The sequence below is a fragment of the Zonotrichia albicollis genome, chromosome 3 (genome assembly GCF_047830755.1).
Source record: "Zonotrichia albicollis isolate bZonAlb1 chromosome 3, bZonAlb1.hap1, whole genome shotgun sequence".
Classification (NCBI taxonomy): domain Eukaryota; kingdom Metazoa; phylum Chordata; class Aves; order Passeriformes; family Passerellidae; genus Zonotrichia; species Zonotrichia albicollis.
Genome location: NC_133821.1, coordinates 108,053,696 through 108,070,244, shown reverse-complemented (window position 1 = coordinate 108,070,244; position 16,549 = coordinate 108,053,696). Strand labels below are relative to the sequence as shown.

Genomic DNA, 16,549 nt, shown 5'->3' with positions numbered 1-16,549 from the left:
TAATGGAAGGTATTGTGGCAGAAATGTGATTTTATACTTGTCCTTCTCTATATCATTCCTGAAATGTCATAGCAGGACCTGGTCAAATACAAAATACTAAATGAGGCAAACCACAGATAATATCCTTTACAGGTTTTTGTTATTTGTATTCTTTTAACATTAATACTCGAGTGAATCTCCAACCGATCCTTGGGAAAAACCCACCAACTTCCAGTGTCATTTTTGTGTTGCTAAAATAATTCTCAGTTTTGCAGGTGCATAAAGGGAACAGCTTTTTGGAAAGAAACATATTGATGTGACCAGTTCAGCAGCTCATTTGACACAAAGAAATTTCCCCCCTTATTCCACTCAGTTGCCTTTTGTCAGTTTAATGTAGAATGAGCTAGATGGTTGATTTCTGAAAGCATTTAGGAATGTGTGGAAAGCTCCTTTTTCATCAGCCAAAAGAGACATAACAAACTTCATATAAGAGGAAAAGAATATATGCAGTCACAATTAATGCAACTGTTTTCATGGCTGTTACATATCATACAGAAACTAGAGCAATTGAGTAACATTTCAACTTCCAATTGAGACTAAGTGGAAACTCCTTCATCCTTGTAAGTTTCCTAATGACTTCATGCTTCCCCCTCTCAAAAAATAACACTGCTGTCATTTCAGTACAATGATGTAGCACCCAGGAGGACCTGATCGTGTACCTAGTGCTGTCAGTGACAATATTGCAAATAACTTTCCATGGTTCAGGATCACATTCATAATCAGCATCCTTTGGTTTTCAAACCTTGCAGAACTTTTCTGCTCCTGTGGCAGTTACGCACATTTTATGTTTTATGCTTGGGCAGTGCTTGTACTGTATTTCATTGTATGCAGCCACACAAAAAATGTGAAGCATAAGCTCAGAACAGATGTTCCTTACTATATAAGTTTAAAATAAATGCTTTTGTGATAGGTTCTTGTTGAGCCCTAGAAAAATCCTCACTGAGAAAAACCTGTGCTATATGACCTGTTTAGTCATAACTGGTGTGAACTAACAGCTGAATTGCAATACTTGCCTCTCTCTGACAGTAGCACAACTGAATATTTTGCAGACTGTTAGTTATGCATTTTCACCATGTAAACAGTGATAGAGTTGTCTGGGTGCAAAACCTAATAATCCAGCTATGCCAGGAATATTTTCACTGGAGTCAAGCACACAAAGCAATATACAAAAGTTTCAATTTTACAAATCACAGTACCTAGCCAACTGAACTTTTTTTTCCTAAATTTGCTATATTTTTACTTAGGATTAATTGGTATCAGGTTTATTACTGAACTCTAACTTAAAAATAGCTTTTTAAAATATTTTTCAAAGTTGCTTCTGTAAATATCACTGCATTATCTGTTGTACATATTTCTTATTTTGTGGCCACTGAGCATTTTCAATGGTGGATGTGGTCTAATTGTACCTTAAAAGTAGATCATTCCTCATTACAAATGCATAGATTCTCTTTAAATTAGGCTTGATGATTAAAGATGGCTTCTCCAAAGCTTGTTTTGTTGGTTGTTTTAACTTAGACTGTTCTTTTATAGAGCCTCAGAGCCCTTTAGGCATCAGAGTGTCGACAGTATTGCAGTAATATTCCTTATATTATTGTGGAATGGAGCATTAAAATTTCACTGAAAAACCAGACAACATGTCACAAAGTGGTACAATCAAGGGCTCAGAGACCAAATATCTTCCACTTTTTACAGCCAGAAGACTTGTAAAATCATTCCTTTCAATTTCAGGAAAACAAAGCAGCTTACTAAAACATGCAGGTTTGTTAAACCAGATAAAATCAAAATCAGGAAGATTCTTCCTCTTGACTTAGTGAGTTTGATTCTTCTTCACTGAAGAAATTAAATGCAGTGTGAAAAGGTTCCTTCACTGTGACTTAAAGCCATCATACACTCTCATAAAAATTAGGATTAAGCTTCAAAGCAAGTCTTTTTGGGTTTGGGAGTACTTTTTTCTTCTTTAACCTTCCTTCCTGAAGACAAATGTATCTTTTTTCTCATTCTCAATTTTTTTACATTCTTTTCAGCTCTCACAATCTAGCTTCTTCTTTCTACATCTCTTTAATCTATTGCAAGCCATTTAATTTCCAACTTTAAAAGAAAAAATATATTTTTATCCCTTCTCTATAATATTTCTGCTTCTTTTTGATATAATTTGACTTTGTAATTGATTTCTTTTTGGATCTAAAAAATTCTGTGCTAAATTATTTGTAACATGTCTAAGCAATCATATTCTGTTGCATTTTATACAAGTGATTACTTCACTAGTAAATCATTCTTGCTTTATATCAGATGCTTTGAATCAGATTTGTCATAAGTTTAAAACAAAGTCATTGCTTTCTCCATTCAGATTGCCATTGCAAACAAACAAGCTGAAGCTGTGGCTTCGGCTTGGTTTTGCTGTCATTTATTCCATTAAAATCAATGGAGTTGTACCAATGTAAGCCTGATGTAGGAAAGAATCAATTTCTGTAAACCTATAAAAAGTCTAAATCATAGATATGTATAGCTACCTGTGTAAAAATGTATAAATATGATGATAATTTTCAAATATCACAGAAAATATAGAAATATTTTATACATCAACAGGTTCAATTGCATGCAAATAACATGCACATTATGCATCCCACTGAAATGCATTCTGGTTTATTTCAGAGAAAATATGATGATACTGGTCTAATAAACTACGCAAAGTCACACATTACTCTTAAATTATCAAGATGAAAATCTCTATCTTCTTACAAGATAATAATACATACCTAATAGGAAAAAAAAGAATGTTATTTAGACTCATTAATATGATTTGAATAGTCCCCTTGTTAATAAAACCTCTTTTTTCTTTTTTTTTACTGCTTAATAGAGAAGAAAATCACGTTATTCGGACCTTGACTTTGAAGTAAGTTTTACTGAATTATTCCTGAATATTAAAAGTATTTTCCTAAAAGTAAATGTGAAGTGTTCATTTTAGCAGATTTTAGCCTTCTGGCCTAGTAAATGTGATAGGCTTGTTCAATTGGTACTGTACAGAACATGATGAACAATTCATTAAAACTACTTTGGTGCAACTTGTTTGCAAAATATTCTGAGATCAGACTGTCATATTGCAATATTAACCATCATGATTTCAGTTTTTAAATTCTTTGCCTTTTCATTTTCATCTGGGTTTGGTTTTTTTGATTTTTTTTTTCTCTTTTTTTTGGCTGGCTATCTACTTACTGGAACAGTGTGACACTCTTATAGGACAGGCTAAATCACAGCAGAAGTTTGCTTTGCACAAGAAATTTTCAATAATTTCTTTTCTCTTCCTTCAATACTACTTTACTGAAATATGACTTTCACATCCAAGGAGTGATTATGGATGTGTCAAATTTTGAATGACATAGTGCTGCAGGTGTCAAAGCTTATGGATCACATGCTATATAAAAAATTAAGTTCATGTAAGGTTCTTTAGGTTGGATATGCATAATTTCTGACTTAGATCCTGTCAAGTGAGAAGGTTTAGTTGTGTTCATTAATGACCATTTTGTTCTCAGTCAATACAATTAAGTCTCTTAGAGATTTGTTTGAAGTTTTTCTCTCTGATTTCTACCAGAAGGAATACAGCAGTTAGTTTTCAAGGGGCTGTTCATAATTTGAGGTTTTCACATAGGTTGTCTATTCGTGCATAGAGGTAGTTTGATATAATATGTTTTGTGTGTTTCCAAAGAAACTGAACAATTATATTTGAATAGAACCTACAGATTGTGGGCTAAAATTTGAAAGCCTGTGATCAGCTCCTATCAACCATAGCTCAAAAACTCCCCTGTTTGCAATTACCCTAAATATGCTGTAGGATAAATGCATAGGAAGGAAGAAGAAATACATGAAACAATAACAAAATTCTGATGAGCAAGCAACTCTAAAATTAAATTCAGTCAGAAGTTTTATAACTGTAGTGATATAAAGAATTCTAAGTTTTAGTGGTTTTGTCATTGAAAAGTAGAAATATTACAATGAGAGCATTCTCTGTGGCAACAGATACTAAAACATTCTTCCTGTCACTCAGGAACATAATGCAACACCAAATAAACACCCACAATGCGGTACACATTTCTCTCAAGAAACAGGATTCCTCATTACATAATTTCTCTTGTCTCCATGGTTTCACAGACTCACGGAATGGGTCGTTTTGGAAGTGACCACAGAATGGGTCATGTGGTCCAACCTCACTGCTCAGGCAGGGTTATCCTAGAGCACATGGCACAGGATTGTGTCCAGATGATTATTGACTACCTCCAGTGAGGGAGACTCCACATCTCTGGGCAGTCTGTGCCAGTGCAAAGTCACCTGCACAACAAAGGAATTTGTCTTCATATTCAGGAACTTCCTGTGCATCAGTTTCTGCCCTTTACCTCTTGACCTGTTGCTTGGCACCACTGGGAAGAGCCTGGAAACCTCCTCAACACCACTTTTTAGATACTGATGGACAGTGATAAGGTCCACTCTCAGTTGTCTGTTTTCAAGGCTGATCAGTCCAAATTCCCTCAATCTTTTCTCAAAAGATCGATGCTTCAATCCCTTAATCATCTTTGTTGCCCTCCCCTGGAGTTGCTCCAGGAGCTCCATGTCCCTCTTCTACTGAGGAGCCCAGAACTGGACTCAGAACTCCAAATGTGGCCTAACCAGGGCTGAGTAGAGGGGCAGGATCACATCCCTAGACCTGCTGGCAGTGCTTTTCCTAATGCACCCCAGACACTATTGGTCTTCTTGGCCACAAGGGCCCTGCTGGCTCATGGAGAGCTTGTTATCCATGGGTCTTCTTCCATGTTGTCCATGGACACCCAGGTTCTTCTCTGAAGAGCTGCTTTCCAGCAGGTCAGCACCCAGCGGTTCCTGGTGCAGGGGATTATTCTTCTCCAGGTGCAGGATCCTGCACTTCCCTCTGCTGAGTTTCAGACAGTTCTCTGCTCACCCCTCCAACGTGTCCTGGTCCTTCTGAAGGGCTGCACAGCCCTCTGGGGCACCAGCCATTTCTCCCAGCTGTGTGTTGTTGCTTATTTACACCTTTTTCTTAACTTGTTTGCAGTATTGCTGTTCCATGGCCTGGCATTTTTAGGATTACTATTAAAATGCAGGAAGATACTTTTTTGTAAAAAGGAAAGGATGGGGCCGCTGGGAGTGAATGCTGAGGAACTGAGAGCATCAGCAATACTGTGCCAGTTGCTACTGTGTTTTACAAGTATTGATGCAGACTAACCCCATCTCACCCCCCAGCTTTATGATTTTTCTGATTAAGTCTGTGGACTTTTCTGTATCCTTACACATAGCATGACTGTCTAAGGTAAAATAAAATTAAAAAGCCAAAAAATGTTGAAATAATGTGGTGTGGCCAAAATGCTGCTCTTTGGATCCCCCAAAGCAGCTTGACTGCAAAATGGAATACAGTCTGGAGGTAAGATCACACCAAAGGGATTGAAATTCTACTTAAATTTTTAACACTTTCTCTGCTTTGTCTGTGACCAGTGCCAGCTGGCACTCTCTGAGACAATGCCCTTCCATATTTCTGAGGATTCCAAATCATAAAATGACATGGGTGTGATTCTAAAGATAACAAACGTTAAGTATGCAGTGTGGACAAGGGTGGGACAAGTTTGGCGACTTCTGTCCTTTTCCTTTTAACACTCCCTCTGCAGTCTCTACACCCTTAACCTTTCACATGTGTCTCTATACACATTCAAGACAAATACTCCAGCTATGTCAATCTTAACAAATTAGACATTTGAGGGAATATTCCTGGGTGCCAAAAATGCCAGCTTTTAAATGGATTAGTTTTTAGAAAGACTGTCGCTATTTTCATCTAGACCACCCTTGTCTCTCCAAGAAACTCTTGAGTGTCATTAAGGAACTCAGTTCAATCTGGGTACCATTCACAACAGACAATTTGCTTTTAGACTAAGAGAATTTAATAGAGTTTAGTATTCATGGAGACCATTCCTTGTTAGATGTTGCCAGAGAATAGTTTTGGACATGTTTGACTTATTACTATATACTTACTCATGGTTTCATATTTAAAATAAAAAAGAAAATAAGATTATTCTAGTGGCTTCCAATGGAACATTCACTTTCATATAAATAATTTGAAACAAAAACAATAAAAATACATTTAAACATTTAAAAAATTACATTTAAAAAATACATTTAAAAAATACAGGAGAAAATCCATTTTCTCGAAGACACACAGAAGAACACAAAGCCACCTGCTATGCAATATGAAGACAACGAGACTAAGAACAGGGCTTAGTCTATACATAATAGTTTCTGCTGCATAATATACTGTCCACAGTTAGAATCTGTAACACACTGACTAATCTAGTTGAACTTTGAAGTTTGCTAAATGAACAGTCAACATAAAATAACTTTACAGCTCTTTTCTTGCTATTAATAAAGATAAGTTTGGACTCATTCATGCAGTCTGGTGTCCAAAACATGAGCAAAATTATTGATCTGGACATTTTGGATCCTCTCTGCCACAGGCTGTGCTAACCCCAGCTAAGTGCCCTCCAACTCTTGTCATTTTTTCTCTACAGCTGGACAGGTAGCTTTTTCATTAAGTCTCAGCACTAACAGTTAGCTGTCAGATCAAATAAAATTCATTCTAATTATGTTGAACAGAAATACAGATGCTGTAGAAATTCCCAGGAGGGTTTTATAATAGGTGAATGCTGGCAGTTACAAAAACATACAGGAGAGCTAAACAGTACTATTGGCATGCATTTTAGGATTCAAGATCACAATTACCTTTACATTTTATGAGAGACTCTGACTTTTGGATTTCCCCAGTCACCCCACTCTCTCATTTTTATCAGACATTCATTGGATTATTCTGTTAACAACATTTATGCCAAATAATTCAGAAAATGCCTTATTACCTTGAGTGCCAGGAGTCAAGGCATCGCTTGCTCTGAGGGAGAACAAGGATACACAGAACAAGTGTGAATACTAGACTGTCTTCTTTCCTTTCCACAGATCAGTAGACTTGCACCAATAATAGTGTTAAATTGATCACTGCTTGCTGGAGCTGCATTCTTTCAGAATTTCATCTGCCATAGCTATTTGTTGTAATGCTACTATAACTCACAAAAGCTTAAAACATTTTCTTACTAACCTGAAGACATCTCTTTAAGGCAATGGTAAAAAATAAATATGCCTGCAGGTAAAAATTATTTCCTGTTCCCAAGTTTGGCAACTGATCATACCTAAAACATCTTGAAACAGCAGCATGTTTCCATTCGAGGTCTGGGAGGGCATTCCCCCATCTGTTCTTTCTACTTAGCTGCTTTGTACAAGATTTGAGAGAGACCATTTTTAACTGCAACAATGTAGAAAATCTCCAAGGCAAATTAAATTACCTGGTATTGGTGATGATGATATTGGTGTTTATGAGATTGACCACAAATCATAGGATCAGTGACTAGCTTAGGTTGAAAGGGGCCTTAAACGTCATTTCGAGCCAAGCCTGAGCCGCTGGCAGGAGCACCTTCCACTAGACCAGGCTGAGCCTCATCCAACCCAGCCTTTAACACTTCCAGTAATGGGGGATCCACAGCTTCTCTGGCTACCTGTTCCAGTGTCTCATCACCTTCATCATAAAAGTCTTTTTTCTATATCTAATCTATGCCTACCCTCTTTCAGCTTAAAGCCATCACCACTTATCCTGTCTCTATATGTACTTGTAAAAAGTCCTTCTCCAGCTTTCTTGCAGGCCCTCCTCAGGTACTGCAAGGCTGCTGTACAGTCTCTCCAAAGCCTTCTCATCTCTGCTAGAGATGAACAGCCCCAATTCTCTCAGTCTGAATTCATAGAAGCCCTCCAGCCCTCAGATCATCTTTGTCACCCTCCACTACACTCACCCCAACATGAACCTTTGGTTGGGAACCCCAAAGCTGAATACAGTACTGCAGGTGGGGTGTCATTAAATATTCATGAGTATATTTGTCTTCAGTTAGAGTTCAGCTAAAGCCCTATCAAAAATAAAAAGGGAGCTGGTTACAGAGTTATGTTCTAAGTTCTCCCTATCTTGCTGACAGCCATCCGCACTCTGAATCCTTTTCTGTGAGTAGGTGATCATCAGAGCAAGGCATAGACTCTTCAAAACACACACTCTATCTGACTGATGAGTAGAAATGTGGAAGGAGTGTCAGTTCAGCTTGACCCCCTTTAGGTGTGGGGCACAGGATTTATGGAACCTTCAGGAGACACCACAAGAAGATGTGTGTCTGCAGCCCGGTGGCTGACTCTGGTGCTTCTGGCCGGGATGCAGCATCAATGGGCATCTGTGCAGCTGCACCTAAAGAAAAAAGGGCAGCACAAGTTCATTTTCCATCCTTTTCAGATCCTGATGCTAAGTCATCCTAGGATTAGTGGTCAAGACCTCCAGCTTTGTATTGTTAAAACTTAGTATTTCTAAGGTTAATAACCTGGTGTTGTCCACATTGCTCATTTAATAGAGAAAACAAGAATAACATGGTACAAATACTTTGTAGGTTGCTTTCTCATAAAAGAGAAAGAGTTACCTAACCAAGCATATTTTCTAGAAAGGAGATAAGATGGTGCTTTCTAACCAAAAATGTTTCAAAAGTCTAGAAATTGAGACTTAAATTTGGAAATTTAAGTTGCTGCACCTTCAGTTCAGATTGTTCTTTATAAGCAATAGGGAGGGAGTGGGTGTCAGTGGGTAGGAATTATGGAATGGAAGCCAGGAAAACACAAAGTAACCAAAAGATCCATGGGTACATGTTTATACCAGTCATGCTGCTATAAAGAATAAAATGTAAAGATTTTTTTTCTGGCAGAGTTCCCAGTGCAAGTATTTTATTTCTCCTCCCACCTGCTTCTCCTCAGGAATAATGTAGTGAACTGAGTAAGACATTTGCATTATTCATGTTTGCTATTTAATGACATCTTGGGTCCATGATTAAGGAAAAGATACCAGAAAGTAACTTTCTCTATATTCCCAGCTTTGTACTAAAAAGTTTCCAAATGGAGATACTTGTTTCACAGCCTTATGTTATTTCCTGCTTTTTAGAGCTAGTGTTTTAACCCACCAAAACTGTTTTATTCCCATGACCATGTCTCCTTTTTTAAACAAATAATAATATTTGAGGTAGAACCCTTTTTTTTAAATTTTATGTATGTGAAAATTGCTAAATACTCTTGTCTACCATAGCAGCAATATCTGAAAAGAATCCCTAGGAAGTCACTTAAGTAAAACTCCCCTCATAAATTTTGTTAGCTATGTCTAGTTAAATTACCTTTTGCAAGGAGTTTATTACCAAATACTGCAAAAGGTTTTCCCTTATTCACCCCACAACTCAAGTTAATAGGTCTTTAATTGCTGATGTCTCATGTCTCTTTGTGAGACATATTGCCAAACTCCTTTCCTCAGAAGTGAACAACTTCTCAAGCTACTGTGTGGCTGTATTAAAGTTAATAAAGATATTAGAGCATAGCAGTAGAAATTCCTGGCTAAGAGAGCAGACACATTTCAGGAAATCTCTAAAGACATAATGCAAATGAAGGGCAAAGTTGGCATTGATAAAGGAATATTGAGAGTCAGCTGTTGCCACTCCTTTTTAAAAGGTACTAACCTAGGCTTGGCAGGGGTGTTACTTGATGGAAAAGGTCACACTCAAGCACCACATACATAAGTTTTCAGGGTTTGACTCACAACTCCAGGGAAAATCAGGCTTGACACAAAGTCAGGACTTGCACAAAGGCTTGTGTTCTGCACCTTGGCTGTCAGCATTCCTGGCTGCTGCCGTGGCTGTAATTCAAGTTCAAGCAGTTACAGAGCTTAAGGAAAGCAAAGCCAAGCCCCTCCACTGTTGGGCTGAGGTGAAGCATCCTCAGAGCCTCCCATCCCCAGGCCACAGAACCATGAGATTGGTCAAACAGCAAGCAGCCTTCAGCTTGGCTCCAGAGGCTGCTCTGAATCCATTACTGAGCATGAATTCCCTTTGAAAACAGCTCTGATGAGCATACCTTACAATCTAGGCTTGAAAACAGGCTTCACTCTCCAAGTAGCTGCCCAGGCAGAAACATGGCTGAGGCCTGTGCTCTGAGGTGTGCATTGTGGGGGCTCTTTGGGGTCACCCCTCTTTGGGGTCACCCCTCTTCCACAGAAATGCCAATATTCAAATGCAAGAATTCATTTCTGTGGAAGAGTGCCCTCAGCATGGGCTAGGGGGAGGACAGTTTCCGATTTCTTTGTCCATGAAATAAGAAAGCAAGTAAAATTGAAAAAATGTGGCTACTTTTCTTAATATGAATGCATTTTCAACTGCATTTTATGATGATTTGAATGACAAGAAGATGTCTAATTAAAAAGACATAACATTTGGGGGGTTTCCATTTTGAGCCAAGATTTCTGAGTTCAGCATTCTCATAAAAATTATTCCAACAGGGACCATTTAAAAGTGCTGTTGCTTTCCTATAGAAATTAAAATTTAAGCATCTATGCTGAAAATAGAAGTTCTAGAAAATATTCTTGATACTTGAGAAAAACATACTTCTGAGAAATTGCCATTACTTTCAAGAAACTTCCAACCTAACATTTGTGGCCTCTAATTTCAACAACTTCATAAACATAGGGTTAAAACAGTCTCTTGTACACAGGAGGAGCATTAAACACAGCAGAGAGAATGGCCAGGGCAATTCACTTCCTTTGGTCAAATCTATAGGGAAAAGATGACCCTGCCAAATTAAATTTACTTTATTATGTTCGAGAAAGTAATGCTTCTCTTAAAAAAAAACAATACAAAGAAACACAAAACAAAACAACCGGATTCAATTATATATATAAGCAAGTATATTCCATTTTGCAGAAGGTCATGCATACAAGAAAGAGGCATATGGAATTGTTTCAAGAGTTAAATCAGAAATTTCAGACTCTGGACAGATTTCGGGATGTACCAAAATCAGGCAGTATGGTAAGTGTCCTTCTATTATATTTAAAATATGGTGGATCCTAAACAACAGTGAAACAAGAGCCTTTTGAGTGCAGTGCATTTCCCAAGAAGATCTGACCTTTAGGTACCTCAGAAATGAGAACCAAAGCTATTTTCAGTAATCCAGCCTATGACGAGACTCGTTACATTCTGCAATTAGACCACAACTAACTCACTAACATCATTATAGATGACAAGTAATTGAGCTGCAGGGAATGCATTTCAAATCTGTATGTGCCTGCTGTGTCTAAGGGCTTTATTCAGAAAAAGCAGCTCACTGATAGAATTTGACCAATAAAGCTTTTCCTCTAGCTAGGCAAGGGGATAATAAATTAGATACTACAAACAAGTCCAGATGGGTTTACCTGTACATGCAATTGTCCAGAAAGCACACAAGATCTCTGTAATGCCATGTCTTTTCCAAAACAGATTTATAAATATTTACCATGGGAAAAGCAAAAATTAAATCATCCTGAGTTGAGGCTGCTATCATCATAATTCAAATTTATACACACACACTCATACACACATGCATAACACTCTGACTACACCTGATAATGAGAGCAAGGAAGTAGTTGATTCTACCTAATTAAAACAGCTAATTTAGTCTGACATATTTTTATCAGTAATGTTTTGATTAGTAATAATTTTATATAATTTTATAATGTGAAACTTGCATATTAAATGGAACTGAGCTAGAATCATTGTATTCTATAACTTTTTCAGAAGAACTGCTTTCAGACATGAAGAAGAGGTATTAAGCAGATGTGAGGCCAATGGATTTACATCTTTTACACCATCTTAATCCAGCAGAAATTTAGCCCTGATTCTTTGATGAACCTTTATCTGTGATATGTGTTTTTTTGTATCAAGTTCTCACTCACTTCTCCTTTTGAGATCAGCTGACATGTAATGTTTTCATTTGTCTCCCTACTTGAGATTTGCTATTCACATAAAGCTTGAATTAATTCAAAATCTCAAAGGGAATCTCAGTGGAAGAGTTGTGTTTACTCTGTTTCACATTGGTGCTGTGCTTTTGAAAAGTCTGCTAATAAAAGCTGCCTAGAGGAATGGTCTGTTTGTGAGACAGTCAGAGAGTGATCCAGGTACCTAAATATAGGCATCTCAGGCTACTTTAGACAGAGGTCTTGGTTTACATCACAGTACAGGCAGCAATGACACAGGGCTCAAAGGAGACCTGCAACTCTCGTGAAAGATAGTTGGAGATCAAGCAGAAAGTTCAAAGGCATCTTAGATGGTGCAAAAATACTGGATTTTAGCAACTAAATCCCACCCATCACTTTACTGCAGAAATCTCTAATTAAATTGGTCCATCAAGTCTTTTACCTTATAAAAGGTAGCATTAAAAAAAAATTTAAAATCATTCAGTAGAAAATAACGACCTTTCAGTCTGTTAATCCTAATATACATGAGCTCATCCACCTGCAAGGCAAGGTGGCTCTCACAGCATTTTCAACGTTTCTGTCATTCTGCCATGCAACTGCCACAATTTAAAATCCAGCTGGCAGTCTCTGTTTCAATCCACACCATATTTCAAGCCACAAACTCTTCTCTATTACCTTCCTTTCTCTTCTCCCTCTTTTCTCCCACTCTTAGAAAGATGTCTATTGGTACTGGATCTCTCAGCCCATTCCTCTCACATTGGTTCTTGTGAAAGACAGGGCTTAGCTGGCAGCTCAGGTGAGGAGCCTGCCAAAGTGCTGATTGTTCACAGAGAAAGAGTCGCAGCGGTGCCGAGCACCCGCCAGCCTGGCTCCCTGCAAAGCCATTTCCCCTCTCCAGCTTCTGTGTCTCATGAGAGCACGTCAGCAATCAGCCTTATAAGTGGAAACTGCATTATTTCATCCTTGATTTTAATTCTTCTTTCTTTGGTCTTCAGGAGAACTCAGGACCCAGCAAGGCTCCATGGGACAGTTTCAAAACCACAGGTGACTACCAACACTATACAACGATAAATGTATTAGACACAGAGGCAAAAGATGCTTTAGAACTCAGACCAGCAGAATGGGAGAAGTGTCTGAACTTGCCTTTAGATGTGCAAGAAGGTGACTTTCAAACAGAAGTTTAACAAAAGCGAACTGAACAAAACAAACAAAGTAAAAATAATTCATTGCACTGACAGTAAAAAGACTTTGGGAATCCTGACGATCCTGACACTCCTGTCTGAACATTGCAACTCCTTTATGTCAGGCTCTTCCTGTGCCAAATGTCAGTGGTTTTTTTCGTACAGTTTATTCCCACTAGTGCGGCTAGTGGAGAACCAGGTGTACAATTCTTACCATCGTGTGTTGTAAGTACCCGTGGAATGGATTTGTAAGGTAATCTTTATAGATAAACCTCAAGCAACGATTCATGTTGTAACAGCTTCATCTGGTTTAGTTTTCAAAAAACTTCACCATGAAGCACAATGTATATATTTATGCAGTTTTTAAAGTTTATAACAGTCTGTTTGGCCATTACTACACTTTTTACTTTATAATATAAAAGCAAAGTTTTTGTCATTAAATGAATGTCTGTTGAGCTACATTCTTCATTGCTTTAAATGCAATAAAGTAATAATCTCACTTTTATATGAATAATATATTTCACATCTTTATTATTGCAGTTTTCTCTGGAAAGCTCAGAATAGCTTTCTCTGCTGCAGCTGTGTATAAAATATTTAAAATGTTGTATGGTGTAAATAAACCTTTGTCTACATATCAGTTTCCTAGTGCACTTTATTCCATATTGTTTCTCTTAAATTTGAATATTTATACAATTTTCTATGAAACACAAGTATTGAATATGTATTTGCAGTTTTAATAGCATGTTGTATGTAGCTTCTGCAAAAAGTTTCTAAATCATATTAGTAGGCTTGTAGTCATTCTGCATTTTCTTAGGGGGTTTTTTCCAACAATGTACCATATAAATTGGACTTGTCTGAATACTATTACAATTTTTCTGCTTTATTAGAATTTTTGTCTAGTTGTAGAAAGACAAATATTTGAAAATAAGTTAAGTTTCAATGCACAGCACCCAAAAAAACCATTGACTTAGAATCTTGTGCATGCTCTTCTTGCTGTATAACAAAAAATGATCTCAATATAAAAAAGTTCCCAAGTATTTTAGAATAAAAAAAAATCCAAACCAATGAACCAAACCCAAAAAAATTAGTCAGTTTCATCATAAATCACAAGCAGAATATGGTTATTCTTTGTATTGAAAATACAGTTAAATTATTAGGAATAGGAAGATTGAATCTCCTTTTCCATGCATAGAATCAAAACCAGATCTTCAAAACTCTCACCTACAACACAGCTGTGGGGTACAGAGATGGAAGGATATCTCAAACCTTCAGATGTCAGAGTTCTAGAAAAAAGTTTTAAAAACTATTTTGGTTTCTGCTGTACGAAAGTGAATATGCTGCAGCCTACTAGCTGGGGAGATCTCTGAGAGGAAGAAAACATGACCACCAATCTGCTTAGGAAGAGAAAAGATAAGAATAGAGGCGTGTCAGTGAGAACTTAACCCAGAGAGCTGGAAGAGGAAGATCAGCATCCATCTGTTAAGAGAAAAGTACTTAGGATCAACCTTAGGACCAATCTTCAGAAACTGTTTCAGTTTGACAATTTTTTCTTCAGGCCATAAGGTATTTTTAAGCCACAAAAGGGAGCCTGACTTGGCCTACTTTGAGTGAGCACGTCATGCTGAATGAAGACTTCTGTAATCTAATGCCTGAGGGTCTAAATCTTTAAACAAGTAAGAAATAGCTAGCCACCAGCCTGGTGCCAGGTCCAGTAACTGGCTTAGGTGCCTGGAGGTTAGTACTATCACCCTGAGTAAGTTTGCAGACAACATTAAATTGGGCAGGAGTGTTGATCTGCTGGAGATCAGGAAGGCTCTGCAGAGGGATCTGGACAGACTGGATCCATGGGCAGAGGCCAACGCTGTGAGGTTCAACAAGGCCAAGTGCCAAGTCTTGCCCTTGGGTCACAACAGCCCCATGCTGTGCTGCAGGCCAGGGGCAGAGTGGTTGGAAAACTGCCCAGCAGAACTTGATGGACTTGAGGGTGCTGGTGACAGCAGCTGGACACGAGCCAGGGTGTGCCCAATGGCCAAGAAAGCCAATGGCATCCTGGCCTGTGTCAGCAAGTGTGGCCAGCAGGGCCAGGGCAGGGATTGTCCCCCCTGTACTCAGCACTGGTGAGGCCACACCTGGAGTGCTGTGTCCAGTTCTCTGCCCCTCAATTTGGGAAGGATGTTGAGGTGCTGGAATATGTCCAGAGAAGGGTCTAGAGAGTAAGTCCCGTGAGGGGCAGCTGAGAGAGCTGAGGTTGTTTAGCCTGGAGAAAATGAGGCTCTAGGAAAATCTTATCCCTCTCTACAACTCCTTGAAAGGCGACTGTAGCCAGATGGGGTCGGTCTCTTCTCCCAGGCAACCAGTGACAGGATGAGGAAGTGGCCTCCTTTGCATCAGGGGAGGTTTGGGTTGAACATCAAGAAGAATTTTTTCACAGAAGGGGTGGTTAAGCATTGGACTGAGCTGCCCATGGATGTGGTGGAGTCTCCATCTCTGGAGTGTTCAAGGAACAGCTAGACGTGTCACTTAGGGCTGTGGTTTAGTTGACAAGGTGGTGTTCAGTCAAGGTTGGACTTGATGATCTTGGAGGTCTTTTCCAACCCTAATGTTGCTATGGTTCTGTCATTCTAAATGTGATACATCAGTCAAACAGAACTGGCTGTTTTTCAAGAGGCTGATGCAGAAGGAGGCATATGGCAAGGCTGGCTATGCAGCCTCCTAACTTTTCAGATCAGATAGTGCACCAAAAACCTCTCACTACATACAACAGAAACTGCACATTTTTTAAGGGTTTCATTCCATATGGTAAGAAGTCTCAGAGCATGTTTTACAAATTTATGATTTTTGAGCCCAAATGAGGAAACTTAGACCCCTGAATTCAGATATAAGCCTTAGCATCCTCCCTGACTAATCTAAACATAATACAGATCTTGAACACCTTGGTATTTCAATAACTGTAATGCAGAAATTATTTGTATAAACTTTATATCATCCAACTCCAGTTCAATGATGGTCTAGTTACAACTGTAGAAAGCTTAGGGTAGGCTGCAAACTTACCCAGGAAACGTGATAAATCAGTTTACACTCAATACACTGCTGACCCAGTTGTGTTGTTATTAATAACCCAGTGGATTCAGGTTTAGCATTAGCCTGGGTGTTTGTGCATCACACGGCAGTCACAGATGTGACTTTCAGTGAGCAGCAACATCCAGTGTGCTTTCAGTGAGCAGCAACATTCAGTGCCTCTTTATTTAGAGTTGGGGCTGCTCTGAGCAGAAAATTCTAGGCATTTTTATTTTCTTACGTATTTCATATTTAGAAAATAAAATTATGCTGAAACCCAGTATATTTACCTACTGATTTGACTGCTTCCTATTAAAACAGAGTTTGTTTCCCATAAGAAAGATGCCATTCATACTTGCAGTTTCTGCTCAATGTCTCTGAAATT

The 16,549-nt window shown here is 38.4% G+C and overlaps 1 protein-coding gene across 13 annotated transcripts in view; it reads left to right on the top strand.

The window, feature by feature from the left end:
* Positions 1-13,739, top strand: part of ADGRB3 (adhesion G protein-coupled receptor B3) — a 445,578-nt gene extending 431,839 nt beyond the window's left edge. For 8 of the 13 annotated variants that reach the window (XM_014264918.3, XM_005483937.4, XM_005483935.4 and 5 more), the window contains 3 exons: positions 2,897-2,932; positions 10,899-11,003; positions 12,922-13,739. In XM_014264918.3, the coding sequence (XP_014120393.1) occupies positions 2,897-2,932; positions 10,899-11,003; positions 12,922-13,110 (330 nt within the window). In that variant the 3' untranslated portion in view covers positions 13,111-13,739. Of the gene's footprint in view, positions 1-2,896; positions 2,933-10,898; positions 11,004-12,921 lie in introns of those variants that run through there. The other 5 variants (XM_074538457.1, XM_074538455.1, XR_012579769.1 and 2 more) reach the window with 4 other exon arrangements.
* The last annotated feature ends 2,810 nt before the right edge of the window (positions 13,740-16,549 follow it).